The sequence below is a fragment of the Taudactylus pleione genome, unplaced genomic scaffold (genome assembly GCF_031769625.1).
Source record: "Taudactylus pleione unplaced genomic scaffold, aTauple2 ptg000032l, whole genome shotgun sequence".
NCBI lineage: Eukaryota > Metazoa > Chordata > Amphibia > Anura > Myobatrachidae > Taudactylus > Taudactylus pleione.
The window spans coordinates 7,387,061-7,401,340 of NW_028284434.1; the positions used below are offsets into that span (position 1 = coordinate 7,387,061).

A 14,280-nucleotide genomic window follows, 5' to 3' on the forward strand; every position below is an offset into this window, starting at 1 on the left:
TTCACCTGATTTGGATGTAATTACCCTCAAATTAAATCTGAAAGTCTGCAGTTAAAGCACATCTTGTCTGTTTCATTTCAAAGCCATTATGGTGGTGAATAGAGGTCAACATATGAAAATTCTGTCAATGTCCCAATATTTATGCACCTGACTGTATACAGCATGACCTTACTCCAAGCTTCCTAGGAGCCCCAAATGAGTCATATACAGTATGACTTTACTCCCAGCTTCCTAGGACCCCCAAGTGAGTCATATACAGTTTGACCTTACTCCCAGCTTCCTAGGAGCCCCAAATGAGTCATACACAGTTTGACCTTACTCCCAGCTTCCTAGGAGCCCCACATGAGTCATATACAGTATGACCTTACTCCCAACTTCCTAGGAGCCCCAAATGAGTCATATACAGTACATGACCTTACTCCCAGCTTCCTAAGAGCCCCAAATGAGCCATATACAGTATAGCCTTACTTCTAGGGGAAGTTATATGCCTAGATATCAAATTACAGTACCAAACTGAAATGTCACTGAGAGTTGCTTGAGACTCTGGTATGAGCACATTCATTGTTAGTCTTTTGAAAAAGCCATTCTCCCCAAAAGTAGACTGTAAGCTTTGTGGCACAGGGAGAAGGTACATGAACAAACATTGTTCTTGTGGGGGCTGGGAGGCAGCAGAGCCACGCACCAACATCTTGCCCACGCCCCTATAAGTACCAGCTTTCTTGACGTCTCTGGTAAAATGAAGGGCTAGCCTTGTGTATTTATGTATTTGGGTTATGAAGGTCAGTACATATGTACAAATAAAAACTGGAAATGGTGAGAGATAAATCTGATAGAATAGTAGGTAGTAGGTGTGTTGGGCAGATCATGGTTTGGAACATGGCCCCTCATCTGTGTTGGTTTTAAAGTCTTTTGCGTCCTATATAGAAGACATGAGTGCATACAACTTACATCAATTGCCTTGGTCATGCAGAGGGTTAGGCCAGCAGTTGTTCCTGTAATGGTCACACACAAGTATATGGATGCACGCAGCACATGGTACATGTGTCAGTAAAGTGGAGTAGAAGGTGCAAGATGCCAGATTGCATATCATTTTTTATTACAGATGATCTCTTTGTTTGAGCAGCCTTAGATTGCACTGATTTAAATTGAACGAGAATGGGGCTGTTAGGTGCTAAGTGACTTATTTACCCCCTTACGCTAATGCAAGTTTCTGTAGTGCTAATACAAGGATCCTCTAAGTGGGAAGCCGCTCTGCCCACTGTGTATCTGTTCACAGCCGCACCTGTCATCATCAGTATCGGCACGTGCACCAGCCCCATGCTAGGTGCAAGAGGGAATCTAGTTGTGGCCGCCGGTCTCAATACCGACATCAGAAACCCGACAAGACGCCTATCTTAATCCCGACACTGGAACGCCGAAGGATGCCAGCCCGAACGAGGAAAGTCTGGGGTGCTCTTAGCGTTAGCCGCAGGGGGGGGTTAGGTTTAGGGAGCATAGTGGGGGGGGGTTAGGGTTAGGCATCCCTAGGGGGTAGGGTTAATGTTAGGCACCCCCCCAGGAGGGTTAGGCTTAGGGAGCAGTAAGGGGAAGGTTAGGCTTAGGGAGCAGTAAGGGGAAGGTTAGAGTTAGGCACACCTGGGGTGAGGTTAGGGTTAGGTACCCCCCCAGGAGGGTTAGGTTTAGGGAGCGGTAAAGGGGGGGTTAGAGTTAGGCACTCCTGGGGGGAGGTTAGGGTTAGGCACCCCCCCAGGAGGGTTAGGTTTAGGGAGTGGTAAGGGGGGGTTAGAGTTAGGCACACCTGGGGAGAGGTTAGGGTTAGGCACCCCCCAGGAGGGTTAGGTTTAGGGAGTGGTAAGGGGGGGTTAGAGTTAGGCACCCCTGGGGGGAGGTTAGGGTTAGGCACCCCCCCAGGAGGGTTAGGTTTAGGGAGCGGTAAAGGGGGGGTTAGAGTTAGGCACTCCTGGAGGGAGGTTAGGGTTAGGCACCACTAAGGGAGGGTTAGGGGGGGAGAGGGGTAGGAATAGAGTTCTTACCTGCCCTGTCGGGATCTTCTCCCTTCGGGCTGCCGGCATCAGCCATTCCATGCAAGAGATCTGCCTGTAACAATGTCCATTTCACACAAAGCGAGATCTGGCAAATATTTGTCCAACTAAGAATCAGATCTGTAAATTCGCCTCTGCACATGCGCTGTATGCTGAAACTCGCTATTCCCGTCCATGAACAGCGATGCCATATGCACAAACGAGCATTGTTTTTTATTTTATGCTACATAGCAGCAGTTTAATCATTGAACAGAAAGCAAGGCCCCTTCCTTAGTGCAGATCAGTCTACTTTCATTCTGCACACAAGCATCTTTCATTAACGTCCCACATTTTGATTTAAACAGCTGCTTTAGGGCCTGATTCAGAGATTTATGCTAATGTGATCGCAGCTGTGATTTTGCACGGACTGCAGCTGCGAAAATATGCTAAAAGTTCCAGAGCTAACATTAGCATAGGGACGGCCACTGCTGCCATCTCACCTGAGTCCGACGTCGCGAATCAGCGTAAATATAGGTAACATCGATGCACATCGACCAGTAATGCTGCCCTTTCGGCAGCTCTGACCTGTCTCAAACACTGCATCTCTCCTGACAGGCAGAGAGATCTCATGCTGCGTATGACGTCACAATGGCTAATCTATGCACGCCCATGTAACGGCGTTTAAATGGTAAGGCACACTTGTATTTCTCTAACCACCTCCGGTATTTCCACCAAACACTGACTACCTGTCACTCACTTTGCGAATGGGTTCTCTGTACGTTCTGAATCGCAAGACAATCGCTGCGCATGTCCAGTGCAATTCTGACACGTGTAATGGCAAAGAATTGCTCGTTCTGTGTAAAAATCGACATTACGTATATCTCTGAATCAGGCCCTTAGTCAGCAATATAAAGACAAGTTCACCAAAGCATTGGACAGACATGCTTACACCACATATAGGCCTTCATTCAGAGGCGGCCGTACGGTCTACGACCGCACGGCCGCCTCGATGTTTGTCAAGTGCGCATGCGCACAAGGGAGCCGGCTCCTTCGTGCGCATGCGTGAGACCGACAGCGCCGGTCGTAGCGGGTCTCTTTCCAAAGGGGGCGAGCTGTCGATGTTGATTGACAGCTCGCCCCGTTTGGAAGGCGGGCCGGGGGGATGGCAGCCCAAACGGAGGCGTTCCCATGGGAACGCCTACCGTTTGGGGGAGGCCCCACTGACATCACTAGTGATGTCAGTGGAGAGCTTCCGGCTCTGACAGAGCCAGAAGCTCTCCGGGGCATACGACAAGCGAGACCCTACCCTAGGCTCTCGTCGTAAGCCCCGATGGTCGCGATGGTCTCTGACCATCGCGACCATCACCCTAGCGGTCGTTAGAGTTGTGGGTGTAAACCCACAGCCTAACGACCGAAACAGAGGCGGGCGGTCAGATGCAAGCGGCCGCCCAGTTTCTGAGCGACCGCTTGCATCCTCCGACCGCCTCTGAATGAGGCCCATAGACTCTAGCATTTGTACTATATATAGTAAAGAACCAAAAAATAGTATGTGAGCATTTATCCCACAAATCCCATAGCTTTCAGACTAGAGTCTATTCATGAAGCAGTGAGAAGAGTGGCGAAGTGGGCCAGTGGAGAAGTTGCCCATGGCTACACTGGCACACTTCTCCACGCTTTTCACTGCTTCATGAATAGAGCCCTATATTTGTTGCTTTCCAACGTGACAAAAGATATGTGGCATAATGAAATGACACAGACGACCATGTTCAAATGGATAATCTGCACCTCCATACCTCCATAGACTTGACGTAGTACCTCCCAACATTTGAACATCTCAAGGAGGGACAGGTTGCGCGCCGAAGGTGCGCGCTACCGAAAAGGGGCGTGACTTATGAAAAGGGATGGAGTCTATGGAAAACGGGCCGGAGCCTTCTTGACCTACCCCGTTTTTGTCACTTTGGGGGCGTGCCCAGCACTCTCCGTGATGCTGGGCAGCCCCCAGGCAGTCCGTACACATGAGAACAGGTGCCGTGCGCATGCGCACGGCATCTGTTCTCCTGCACACCCGCTGCTCTGCTAGCAGCCGTTTGTGCTCTCTCCAACTTCCTCCCCACCGCAGGACACTGCGGCCCGTGGGTGGGACAGCGTGACAGTCCCAGAAAAACTGTTGGGAGGTACTAGTGTTCTATGGAGCGACCGATGTGTACAATACTCATAGCGACATATTAGCTGATCGACATCTCTGTACAAAGCCCATTGGCTGCAGCTAAATATGCAATTGCGGCTGCAATACCGTGCACCTCTGGGTCAGGCTCCATATCTTCATTTTAAATAAGGCAAGGGGATTTCAGCTCCAGTCCTCAAGTACACCCAACAAGGCATGTTTTCAGGATTTCTTTAATCATCCACAGGTTATTTATGCTTCCACAAACACAACTCTTGAAACCATGACCTTTTGCGGGGTTTGAGGACTGACTTGAAAACCCAGCACAAGAATTTGCAATCAGCAGGGGAGCACAGGTGCTTGTATTATATAGTGTACAAGTCATGTATATTTTCACAAGGACAACATTGTGTTCTATGAACCAGTTAAACATCATGCACAAACAGAGATGTGCAGAGAGGAGCAGTCAGCAGATGTAACATGAATGAACGTCTCATTTGCCAAAATAGTAAAGCAGCTGATAAAGGCATTAAGGTGTTTTGCTGTCATTGAGGTAATTGTTGGTTTGGGGATATTGGATGTTCAGTCTGTGTGGTTATTGCTGGCTGTCAGGATAACAGTCTCAGGAAACCACACAGTTTATAACCAAATCACTACACATTAAAGTATGTATTATTCATCAGCAAATTGTTAAGGAGAATGTGGTTTATATTTGGATGCATAGTGTTAGACATAAAACAGCATATCAGGCTGATCAGGCACTGCCATTACTGCGTATCTGATACATTACTGTTTTAACCTGGTAACCTTATTACAATTCTGCAGACAGTGGTGCTCGTTCTATAAATCGCAATTCGTTGTCATAGGACTATTTTGTTTTGTATTCTCAACCTGTTTCTTAATATAAACTCAGCTGTATTTTTGTGTTGATGATACTATAATAAATACACTTTAACAATTAAGATAATCCTAGTGAAAATAAAAAGGATTCTAATTAATAAATTTAGAATTCCTTAATCAAACAGGTCATTTAGGAGAATAATCCAGCAGGTTGTATGAAGTGTGCTAACCCAGCCTACTGGTATGTGAAGTATTGTTTGAGATGGTATTTCGGGAGAACAACTTGACTCAAGTGATATTTAAAGTGTGTGTTGTGTATACTAGAAGGGGCCTCACTTCAGAGACTTTACTCAAATGCCTTTATTTAAAGGAATATTGATCTCAGTGTTTATATTTGTATGGTGTGCAAGAAAGGAAATATGAAATAGTCTGGTCCGTAAAACCATGAGAATATTTATAGACAGACATGAGTAGCCCTTGATGGTCCCTGATCTTCTCTTCACGTGTCCTCATAATCACACCCTCCTTCCCCCTTAAGCCGGATGTGTAATTCTTAATGTGCATACACACACAACGATTTAGTAAATGAACGATTTTAGTAAACGATTTTCGTGAATTTTTTCAAAGGAAAAATGAACGAAAATCGTTTACTAAAATCAAGTTCTGCACATTCCCTTACTGAAAATCGTTGAGTTGGTCAGTCTGACTGAACTACAAACGTGACCGCGTATGAACGATAATCGTTCATCGTTTTAACTCAGAAAGTGAATGATTTTTTGAACGATAAACGATATCGTTATCGATAATCGTTCAAAAAATCGTTGTGTGTGTATGCACCTTAACTGTAGTATTGGGAGTGGTCCAGGTGGAGGTGGGAAAAAGAATTGTTAGCATGCAAGTCTAGTACAATATGGTCTATGTACTAAGGGGTTGGGTACGGGATGTCGCTGCACGGGATCCCGACGCCGGCAAATTGACAGGGTTAGGATACCGAAACCAAAGTGGACGGAGATAAAGTACAAACCAATCAGGTCTTAACTGTCACTTTACAGGCTGTCTTTGAAAAATGACAGGAGCTGATTGGTTGGTACTTTGGCCCTGATTCAGACCAACTCGCTGCCGCTGGCTGCTCGCTGGGTTTGTGGGCGTTTTTTTTTTTGTGTGTGTTCTCCGGCCGCTCGCAAAGCTGTGGGAGACCACCCACAGCTTATGCGAGCGGCCTGGAAACCATCGCGATAATCGCGACCATCGGCCTTGCGACGAGACCCTACGGTAGTGTCTAGGCTTCCGCAAGGCCGAATAGACTTCCTGCTCTAATAGAGCAGAAAGTCCACTACTGACATCAGTAGTGATGTCAGTAAGACCTCCCAACAAACGCCAGGCGTTCCTAAGGGAACGCCTGCGTTTGTCCAGCCACCCCCCCTACCTGCCCATCGCGGCTGTCGATGGTGAGTGACAGCTCGCCCCGTCTTGTTGTGAGCCACGTAACGACTGAACTTCAGTCACTCAGCGAAGTGCATAAACATCGGGCCGCTCGCGAGCGCTGCTCTGTATCAGGGCCCTTATCTCCATCCACTTTATCTCTCTCCAAGCCTTAGTACATAGAGCCCAAAATCTCTTATCTGAAAAACATAGAAACATAGAATTTGATGGCAGATAAGAACCATTTGGCCCATGTAGTCTGTCCTTTAAGGGTGTGGTTAGGGGTAGAGTTGGATTAGGGCAATGGTGGTTCTTCAAATTGGCTTTTAGCTGCTGTCTGTAGAGCAGGGGTTCCCAACCACAGTCCTCAAGGCACACTAACGGTCCAGGTTTTAGGGATAGCCACACCTCAGCACAGGTGACTTAATTAGTACCTCAGTTATTTTGATTTAACCAAGGTTGGGAATCACAGCTGTAGAGGTTCTTATCACAGAATGTAGAAAAAAAACAGTTATACATTTTTTTTAATAAACACATTTCTATTTAATATTGTTTGATGAGTCATATGGCAAATCATTATTGGGTTCCTAGATGCCTTTATTAATAAGATGCAATGAGAAAACGTGTTGTAACGCTGATCATGATTAAGCAGCCTAGTGTAGGCAGACTAATGAAAACTAGTATCTTTCTTTGGTTACAATTCATATGCAGTAATTGGTTAGTCCCCTCCTTTATTTTACAATGCTTAGTGTTGTTAGTAAATCCAAAACCTATTTTATAACATTTATTTCCTACTTTTGTTGTACTCAGAATCATGAAAATCCACCCAGCAGTTATTCTACTCCTCTTTTTCGTGATTGGCTATGGCTCCTCTGAAAACTCGACCACATCAAGGGGTTGCGGACTGGACATCTTCCCCCGCTACGTATATCTCTGCGATCTGGATGCCATCTGGGGGATAGTGGTGGAGGCAGTTGCTGGAGCAGGTGTGCTTACCACCTTGCTGCTTATGCTGATCTTACTGGTAAGACTTCCATTCATCACGGAAAAAGAGAAGAAAAGTCCACTGGGAATACATTTCCTCTTTCTTCTTGGAACTCTGGGACTATTTGGCTTGGCCTTTGCGTTCATCATACAAGAAGATGAAGCAATCTGTTCCACTAGAAGGTTCTTGTGGGGGGTCCTCTTTTCACTGTGCTTCTCATGTCTACTCGCACAAGGCTGGAGGATCCGTAGGCTTGTCCGACATGGCAAGAGTCCTTCAGGGTGGCATCTTGTTGGTATGGTCATATGTCTAATGTTGGTCCAAGTCATTATTGCTACTGAGTGGATAATCTTGACAGTCGTCAGAGATAAGAAGATGGCCTGCAGCTATGAGCCAATGGATTTTGTCATGGTTTTAATCTACGTCATGTTTCTCATGGTTGTTACTTTGGGTCTCTCACTTTTTACACTGTGCGGAAAGTTTCAGAAATGGAAAAAAAATGGAATATGCCTTATTATTACAACTTTTCTTTCTGTTTTAATTTGGGTGGCTTGGATGACTATGTACCTCCATGGCAACAATGAACTGAAGAGGAAAGACCAGTGGAATGATCCCACCTTAGCCATTGCTCTGATATCGAGCGGATGGGTCTTTCTCATTTTCCACGCAATCATTGAGGTCCATTGTACCATTCTGCCAGCACGGCAAGAAAATACTACTAATTATTTTGATACTTCTCAGCCTCGGATGCGAGAAACGCCTTTTGAGGAAGACATCCAGTTACCCCGTAGCTACATGGAGAATAAAGCTTTTTCTATGGATGAACATAATGCAGGTAAGAGAGACAAACCATTTGTTTATGCGTATGTCATGATATGAAGGCCACCTGATATGGCCAACACTCGTATTTAAGATATGTTGATGTGTGTTGATTGATTAGGACGTTTATACTCCGTCGAGGTCTAAGCAGATACGTTAGAAGGAAGGCTAAACCAAATTACCTGTGAATTGTGTTTGTTTTGCAAAGGATTTTGTATAACTACCGAATATCCCTATTTAGACAGGACAGGCCCGATCCCAGCTGCCAGCCACACTGGTGCTTTCATCCATAAACGTGTTAACCCATAGGTCCGGGTACTTATCCTAGAACCTATGGGTTAACGCACACTATCTGCAATTTTACCACAGGAGGAAAAAGGGTCGTAATTGAACAACTTTGGGCGTAAAGGCCGGGATGTAGTCCGGAAGCCGACGGTCTAAATGCCAACCACCGGCTTCCAGACACTGTAATCCCGACTAGGGATGAATGACAGGCGTCTAAATCTAGACGCCTGTCATTTAACCGACGCCGGGAGACCGGCGGACAGTCGCGGGGGGGCAGGGTTAGGTTTAGGGCTCCCCGGGGGGGACTTAGGGTTAGGCACCCCCCACAGGAGGTTAGGGTTAGGCACCCCCCCCCCCCCCCCGGGGGACTTAGGTTTAGGCAGCGGGGAAGGGGGGGGGTTAGGTTTAGGCACTTAGAGTGGGGGTTAGGGTTAGGCACAGGGGGGGAGGTTAGGTGTTAGGCACCCTAAAGAAGGGTTAAGTTTAGGGGGTAGAATTAGATTAGTTTATACTTACCTTTAAGATGATCAGGATTTCCTCCTTTGTCGGGCAGCCGCTGTCGGGGTTTGTGGCCGATGGTAATACATATCACACCCGAAAAGCCTGAGGCTACCACCCTTTTCCTCACGCAGTAAATTACCATGGCTAATTGAAGCCGGCCCTATGTTGTATTGTAAATTTTGTCAGGCAACGTGTATTAAGAGTAGCTCCCTTATAATATGGAGAGCCCGGTTACTGGGCGGACATAACTGAGAGTGTGGGGGTGGCTTGTCATTGTCTAGCTGCATTTGTTGGACTATAGTCACCTGTTATCCTTATTGTTACAGTGACGTTATCATCACAGTTATATTATTTTTGTAAAAACATAACCTTTAAGAGCATTTAATTGTTATTTGTTAGCTATTTTGTGTGGATTACATTTTTACATACAAAATATTGGTCATGCTTTAGCTCTCCATGTAGCAGTGACTTTTAACACTGCTGCAAACCAAAGGTACTTGGCATTGTCATTGCTGTCTATAGCAAAGGTGGTGGTGCACAGTAACCTCCACCAGATTGCATTTATGAATGGAGCAAAAGATATAATAAAGTGAGATGCTGGGAGTACCTCTTGTAGACACTAAATCAGTGATTCCAAACCCTCTAATGATAGCTTAATGTTAAACTTGGTACACACTGAGAGATGTGTTCCCAGCCGATATGTTGGCCCGACGGGTTGACATATTGGATCCCGGGTACACATCAGAACGATGTGACGGAACCATGTCGTTCATTAAACTGCGTGGCGTGTCATGTTATATAGTCAGGTTTGATGTGCAGCACATCAAACCTGACGCGACCGCAGGACAGCACATATCTTGCATACGCACTGCACGATATGCACGATTTGTCATTCCTATTTGGCATGATATGTGCTGTTTGGCAGTCGCATGCGACGTTGTCAGTGTGTACCCAGTTTAGGATTACAGGTAGAGGTACACAAGATACTAAAAGTGCCTCACAATGGACCTGTGTTTAGATAAAAGTCCTTATGGATCTGGCAGAGAGATTTAATTCAACAATTTTTTTAAGGCAAAACCAATCTGGTTTTAGAACCATTTTTGGGATGAATTGTTTTCATGTTAGCCCGGCCTTATTGATATAAAGCTAGGTGCACACTGTGCAAATATTTTGATCAGGACGACAAATGGGGCGATTTTTTTTTGCATATCAAAAGCCCCAATCACTGTGCTACACATTATGCAATTTTTTTTGTGTTAGAAGTTACCGATTTTCTGAAACACCAGATTGATTTTGCCTCTGTCCACCCACAAGGAGGATGACGCAGTAGCAAGAGAACATAGGAAATATGAGCAGAGTATGGAGAGTGCACACACACTACTCGATATTGGGAGATTGAAGCTGAGATTCTCTGTCTTGGACGACCAGTCAGATAATCGATGGAATGCGTTTTTGAACGTTTTGAAACTGTTTTGTGGTGAAACAATCGTTCCTACACTCTGTACAATAATTCAGGCCGATCACGCGACTATTGGCAAATCGGCCCAATATTGGTATAGTGTGTACCTACTGGATCTTTAGTTAGAGTAAAGCTGGATACACACTGGAGCGATGTCGGGCCGATATGCCGTTTTGTAACGAAATACCACCTATATCGCTCAGTGAGTACGCATGTTTGCGTGCTCCCACAGTCGCTAGCCACGGTCGCCAGGTTTAATGTGCTGCACATCAAACGTAGCGATATTGCTAGTGGACAGTAAATCGTTAATGAATGACGTAACGGTGATCGTTACGTTGTTCATTAAAGTCATCCAGTGTTGACGCACAATCACTGTTGACGAGCATTCTTTCTGATGTCAGAACGAATGCCCGTCACTCGAGTGTGTACCTAGCTGAAGCATTGATTGGGGTAATGGATTTTCAGATCATCTGTCCTATGCACTTGATTAGATTAAATGCATTCAGTGGTTTAATTAGCTATCTGTTTTACATTTGTAGAAATGATAGAGACAAGAAAAAATAATAGAGAGAACAGATTTGTATTAAAGAAAAAACAACTTTATTTTGTAGACCTCCGAATTAGTGAGCTAATGATAGTATCATGTTTTGAAATGATCTAATGCCGGAGGTACAGGATAGCAGAAGCAAGCAATCATCACACCATGTAATAGTCAGTATAGCTGCCTCACTGCTTCTGCATCTGACATGGGGGTTATCAGTAGGTTTTTTTCTGTACATACTTGTGTAGTTCATGATGTGGTCCATGTTCTGTTGGAGTGTATAGATCATATTTTATTTCACATCGTAATTCTCTTTCTATAAACGTGGTTACAATTCTGTTTGCGTGCTCTCTTGTCAATGACATTCAGGTGTGATAATCCTATCAATGTAAAACATCTTGTATCATGACAAGTATATAAGCCTCCCCCTAGGCTTCTTCGTAGGCTCTACCAGGAGATAACATACAACTATGTCTAACGTATACATTCACATACTTGCCCACATAGTAAAATATATTCCAGGAACACATTGCTGTTATGCAGCTACATGTGCGTACATAGGACCTCTGTGTACTACAACACTCATTATAACTTGGTTAGGATATAATATTTCTGCATTTTAATATATTTAAAATATTTTTATATGCCTTCTATAAATAGGCTACTAAGTAAGATCCCCAGCCCACTGGCATCAGAATACATGCACTAATAAGAGAGTGGGAGTAGAGTGCATTGAATCCATACCTCTGCCATTAGCATTTGCTTTGCAGCACTTTTTTAGTGAGTGCATTAAGGGTCTGATATATTTCGCAGTTGGCCAATGGTGGATCTGCGCATGCCAGGAGCTGCACTGTGCATGTACAGATCTGGTTCTGCGATGTTGCTCGCTATGCTTCAAAAGCCACTACTTGACTGTCATGCAGCTTGCAGTTGGGGGAGGTAGCGGGCAGCGTTCTAGAAAACGGGGGTATGTCGGCAAAGCCTTCATGACATCTCGAAACCAGAGGCTGCGTTCTCAGACACAGCTTTAATGGCCCCGGCGGCGTGATTTCACCAGACATCTTGAGTAACCTGAGGGTTACTCAGAGGTCCAATGTCAATGCAGTTGATCCGATGTTGCGTCTTCGGATGCATCATCGGATCAGAAAAGCCGGCAGTGACGCCTCCTGTGACTTTTGCACCGCTGAATTGATGCTGTTTGTCCACCTCTGAATGTGTCCCTGATATAGGTGGAGTGTCCTCCTTGAATTGTATGCAAATGTTAATCATCACTTATTAAACACTATCACTTTTGACATTGTGTCAATGGCATTTAATGCAATGCCAGTGGGTGATTAGCCTTACACAGGCCAGGGAATAAGAATTTACACTTAGGATTCAATCCAATTGTCCCCAAAGGGTGCAAGTTGTCTTTGCCACGGCATTAAAATGCCGGCAACGGCACCTAAGCTCACACCCCTCACTACCTGCTCGGGGGCTGCAAGAACCTTTGTGTGATATTGCGCTGCCGGAAAGGGCATCTGTTGCCGCAATAACTCACACCAACGAGATCATCGCAGACAATTGGATTGACCCCTTAGATTTGCTAATAAATATACTGTACAATGAAGAGAAAATGTACCCTATGCATTTGGTCAAAAGGGGAAAAATGTGGATAATTCCAGAGTCAAATATATAAAATGTATGACTGTCCCTAAGTAATAGGGACAGCTGGCAATTAAGCATGTACTACTGTATGTACAATTAAGCATAGAAAATGTCTGAGGTTACAGTGACTTTAAAAATGGTAATCTGTAGAAAACGGTGGTACTTTACTCACAAACAAATAGTGAGAACTTGCAGGTCCTTATGAAGAGTTTGTGTCCTGTGCCCATCTGGAAGCTGAGGCACCATAGGGACAGATCGCCGCTGTGTTAGGTATATACAGCCATTAGACTGGATTATCCATGTGCAAATGAGACATAATAAGAATCGTACAGCTGTCATTGCTGACGCTACGGATGCACCTTCTTCTTTCATCCTTTGCTTTTTAAAAAAAATATTGAAAATCACGTTAATAAAACACAAATATTTTTGCATGTGAAAAAACATAAACAAAAAAAATAACAGGCTGATTTCCAAAAAAAAAACAAATAAACACTGAAATACACAAGGAAACAATTCTTATTATATTAAATATGCTACTCAAGTGTCATACAGAAGCAACATGTATAATAACCTGCTTAATAATCATTATTTGCTAGACAGTAGTACAGTACGTCTTTCAGCAATGTCTGCTTATGAGACAACCACCTATGAGATCATTTAGACGTGTCCATTTAATTTGTAGGTTTCATTTAACATGCATTAAATCTGACAGACAAAATCGTTTCTGCAGTTCTACGAATAGACTGTCTCCGGGAGTCTGAGAACTAGTCAGATATTTCTGTAGAAGTGGAATCATAAAAGCACTGGGAAAAGCCTCTCTAGCCCTTATATCATTAGGCTCCTCATTTACAAGCTAAATATATGTGCTGCACTCAAGGTCAGATGTAGTTATAGGTCTAAGAAGAAAGATACAATTTCATTTCCAGCGAGTATCTCTGTATCTGATTTGCTTGTATACCATGTACATACCCACCAATCCTCACAATTTAGGTGGAACAGTCCAATTTGAGGGGACTCTCCCATGAATCAGATTTATGACCCACTTCCAGGACAACAGTTGAATGGTTTGTCACATATTGAGGTGGTGGAGTTTTTAGGGGAGGGGTAGTGGGCTGGGGGTGGCCCAATACTATGGTTGTGCTGGTCATGTTCCAGGGGTATGTGGCAAATAACGGGATAAATGGATAAGCTCTGTATTCCCACCTCATGCCTGATAAAGGAGGTTTAGATTGTTGCTAGTGAGTCTCACTGTCACACACTGCTGCTGTGCCCATGAGCAATATATATATTGTGACAAGAATCACATAGGCCGGGTAAAATCCAACAGATGTTTATTTTCTAACCACAAGCAGGAATACAGGACAGTGCTGTGTTCACAAGTAAGAAGTTACAGCCTGGTCAACAGAATCTTCCAAACAGCAATACAGTTCTCTTAGTCGACTCACAGGTCCAGGATCCCTAACACTAATCACCCCCGGGCCTATAACCTGGGCAACTATTTCACCATCAGGATCATCATCCCTGTGCACAAACATAATTTCTACTTCAGGGTCCATAGGGTTCCACAGGATACCTTGGGGTATAGGTGTGACGTCA

The 14,280-nt window shown here is 44.6% G+C and overlaps 1 protein-coding gene across 2 annotated transcripts in view; it reads left to right on the top strand.

Moving 5' to 3' along the window:
• GPRC5B (G protein-coupled receptor class C group 5 member B) overlaps positions 1 to 14,280 on the top strand; it is an 86,279-nt gene that overhangs the window by 14,710 nt on the left and 57,289 nt on the right. For both annotated transcript variants that reach the window (XM_088451932.1, XM_088451933.1), the window contains exon 2: positions 7,258 to 8,267. In XM_088451932.1, coding sequence (XP_088308058.1) covers positions 7,262 to 8,267 — 1,006 coding nt within the window. In that variant the 5' untranslated portion in view covers positions 7,258 to 7,261. The remainder of the gene's footprint in view (positions 1 to 7,257; positions 8,268 to 14,280) is intronic.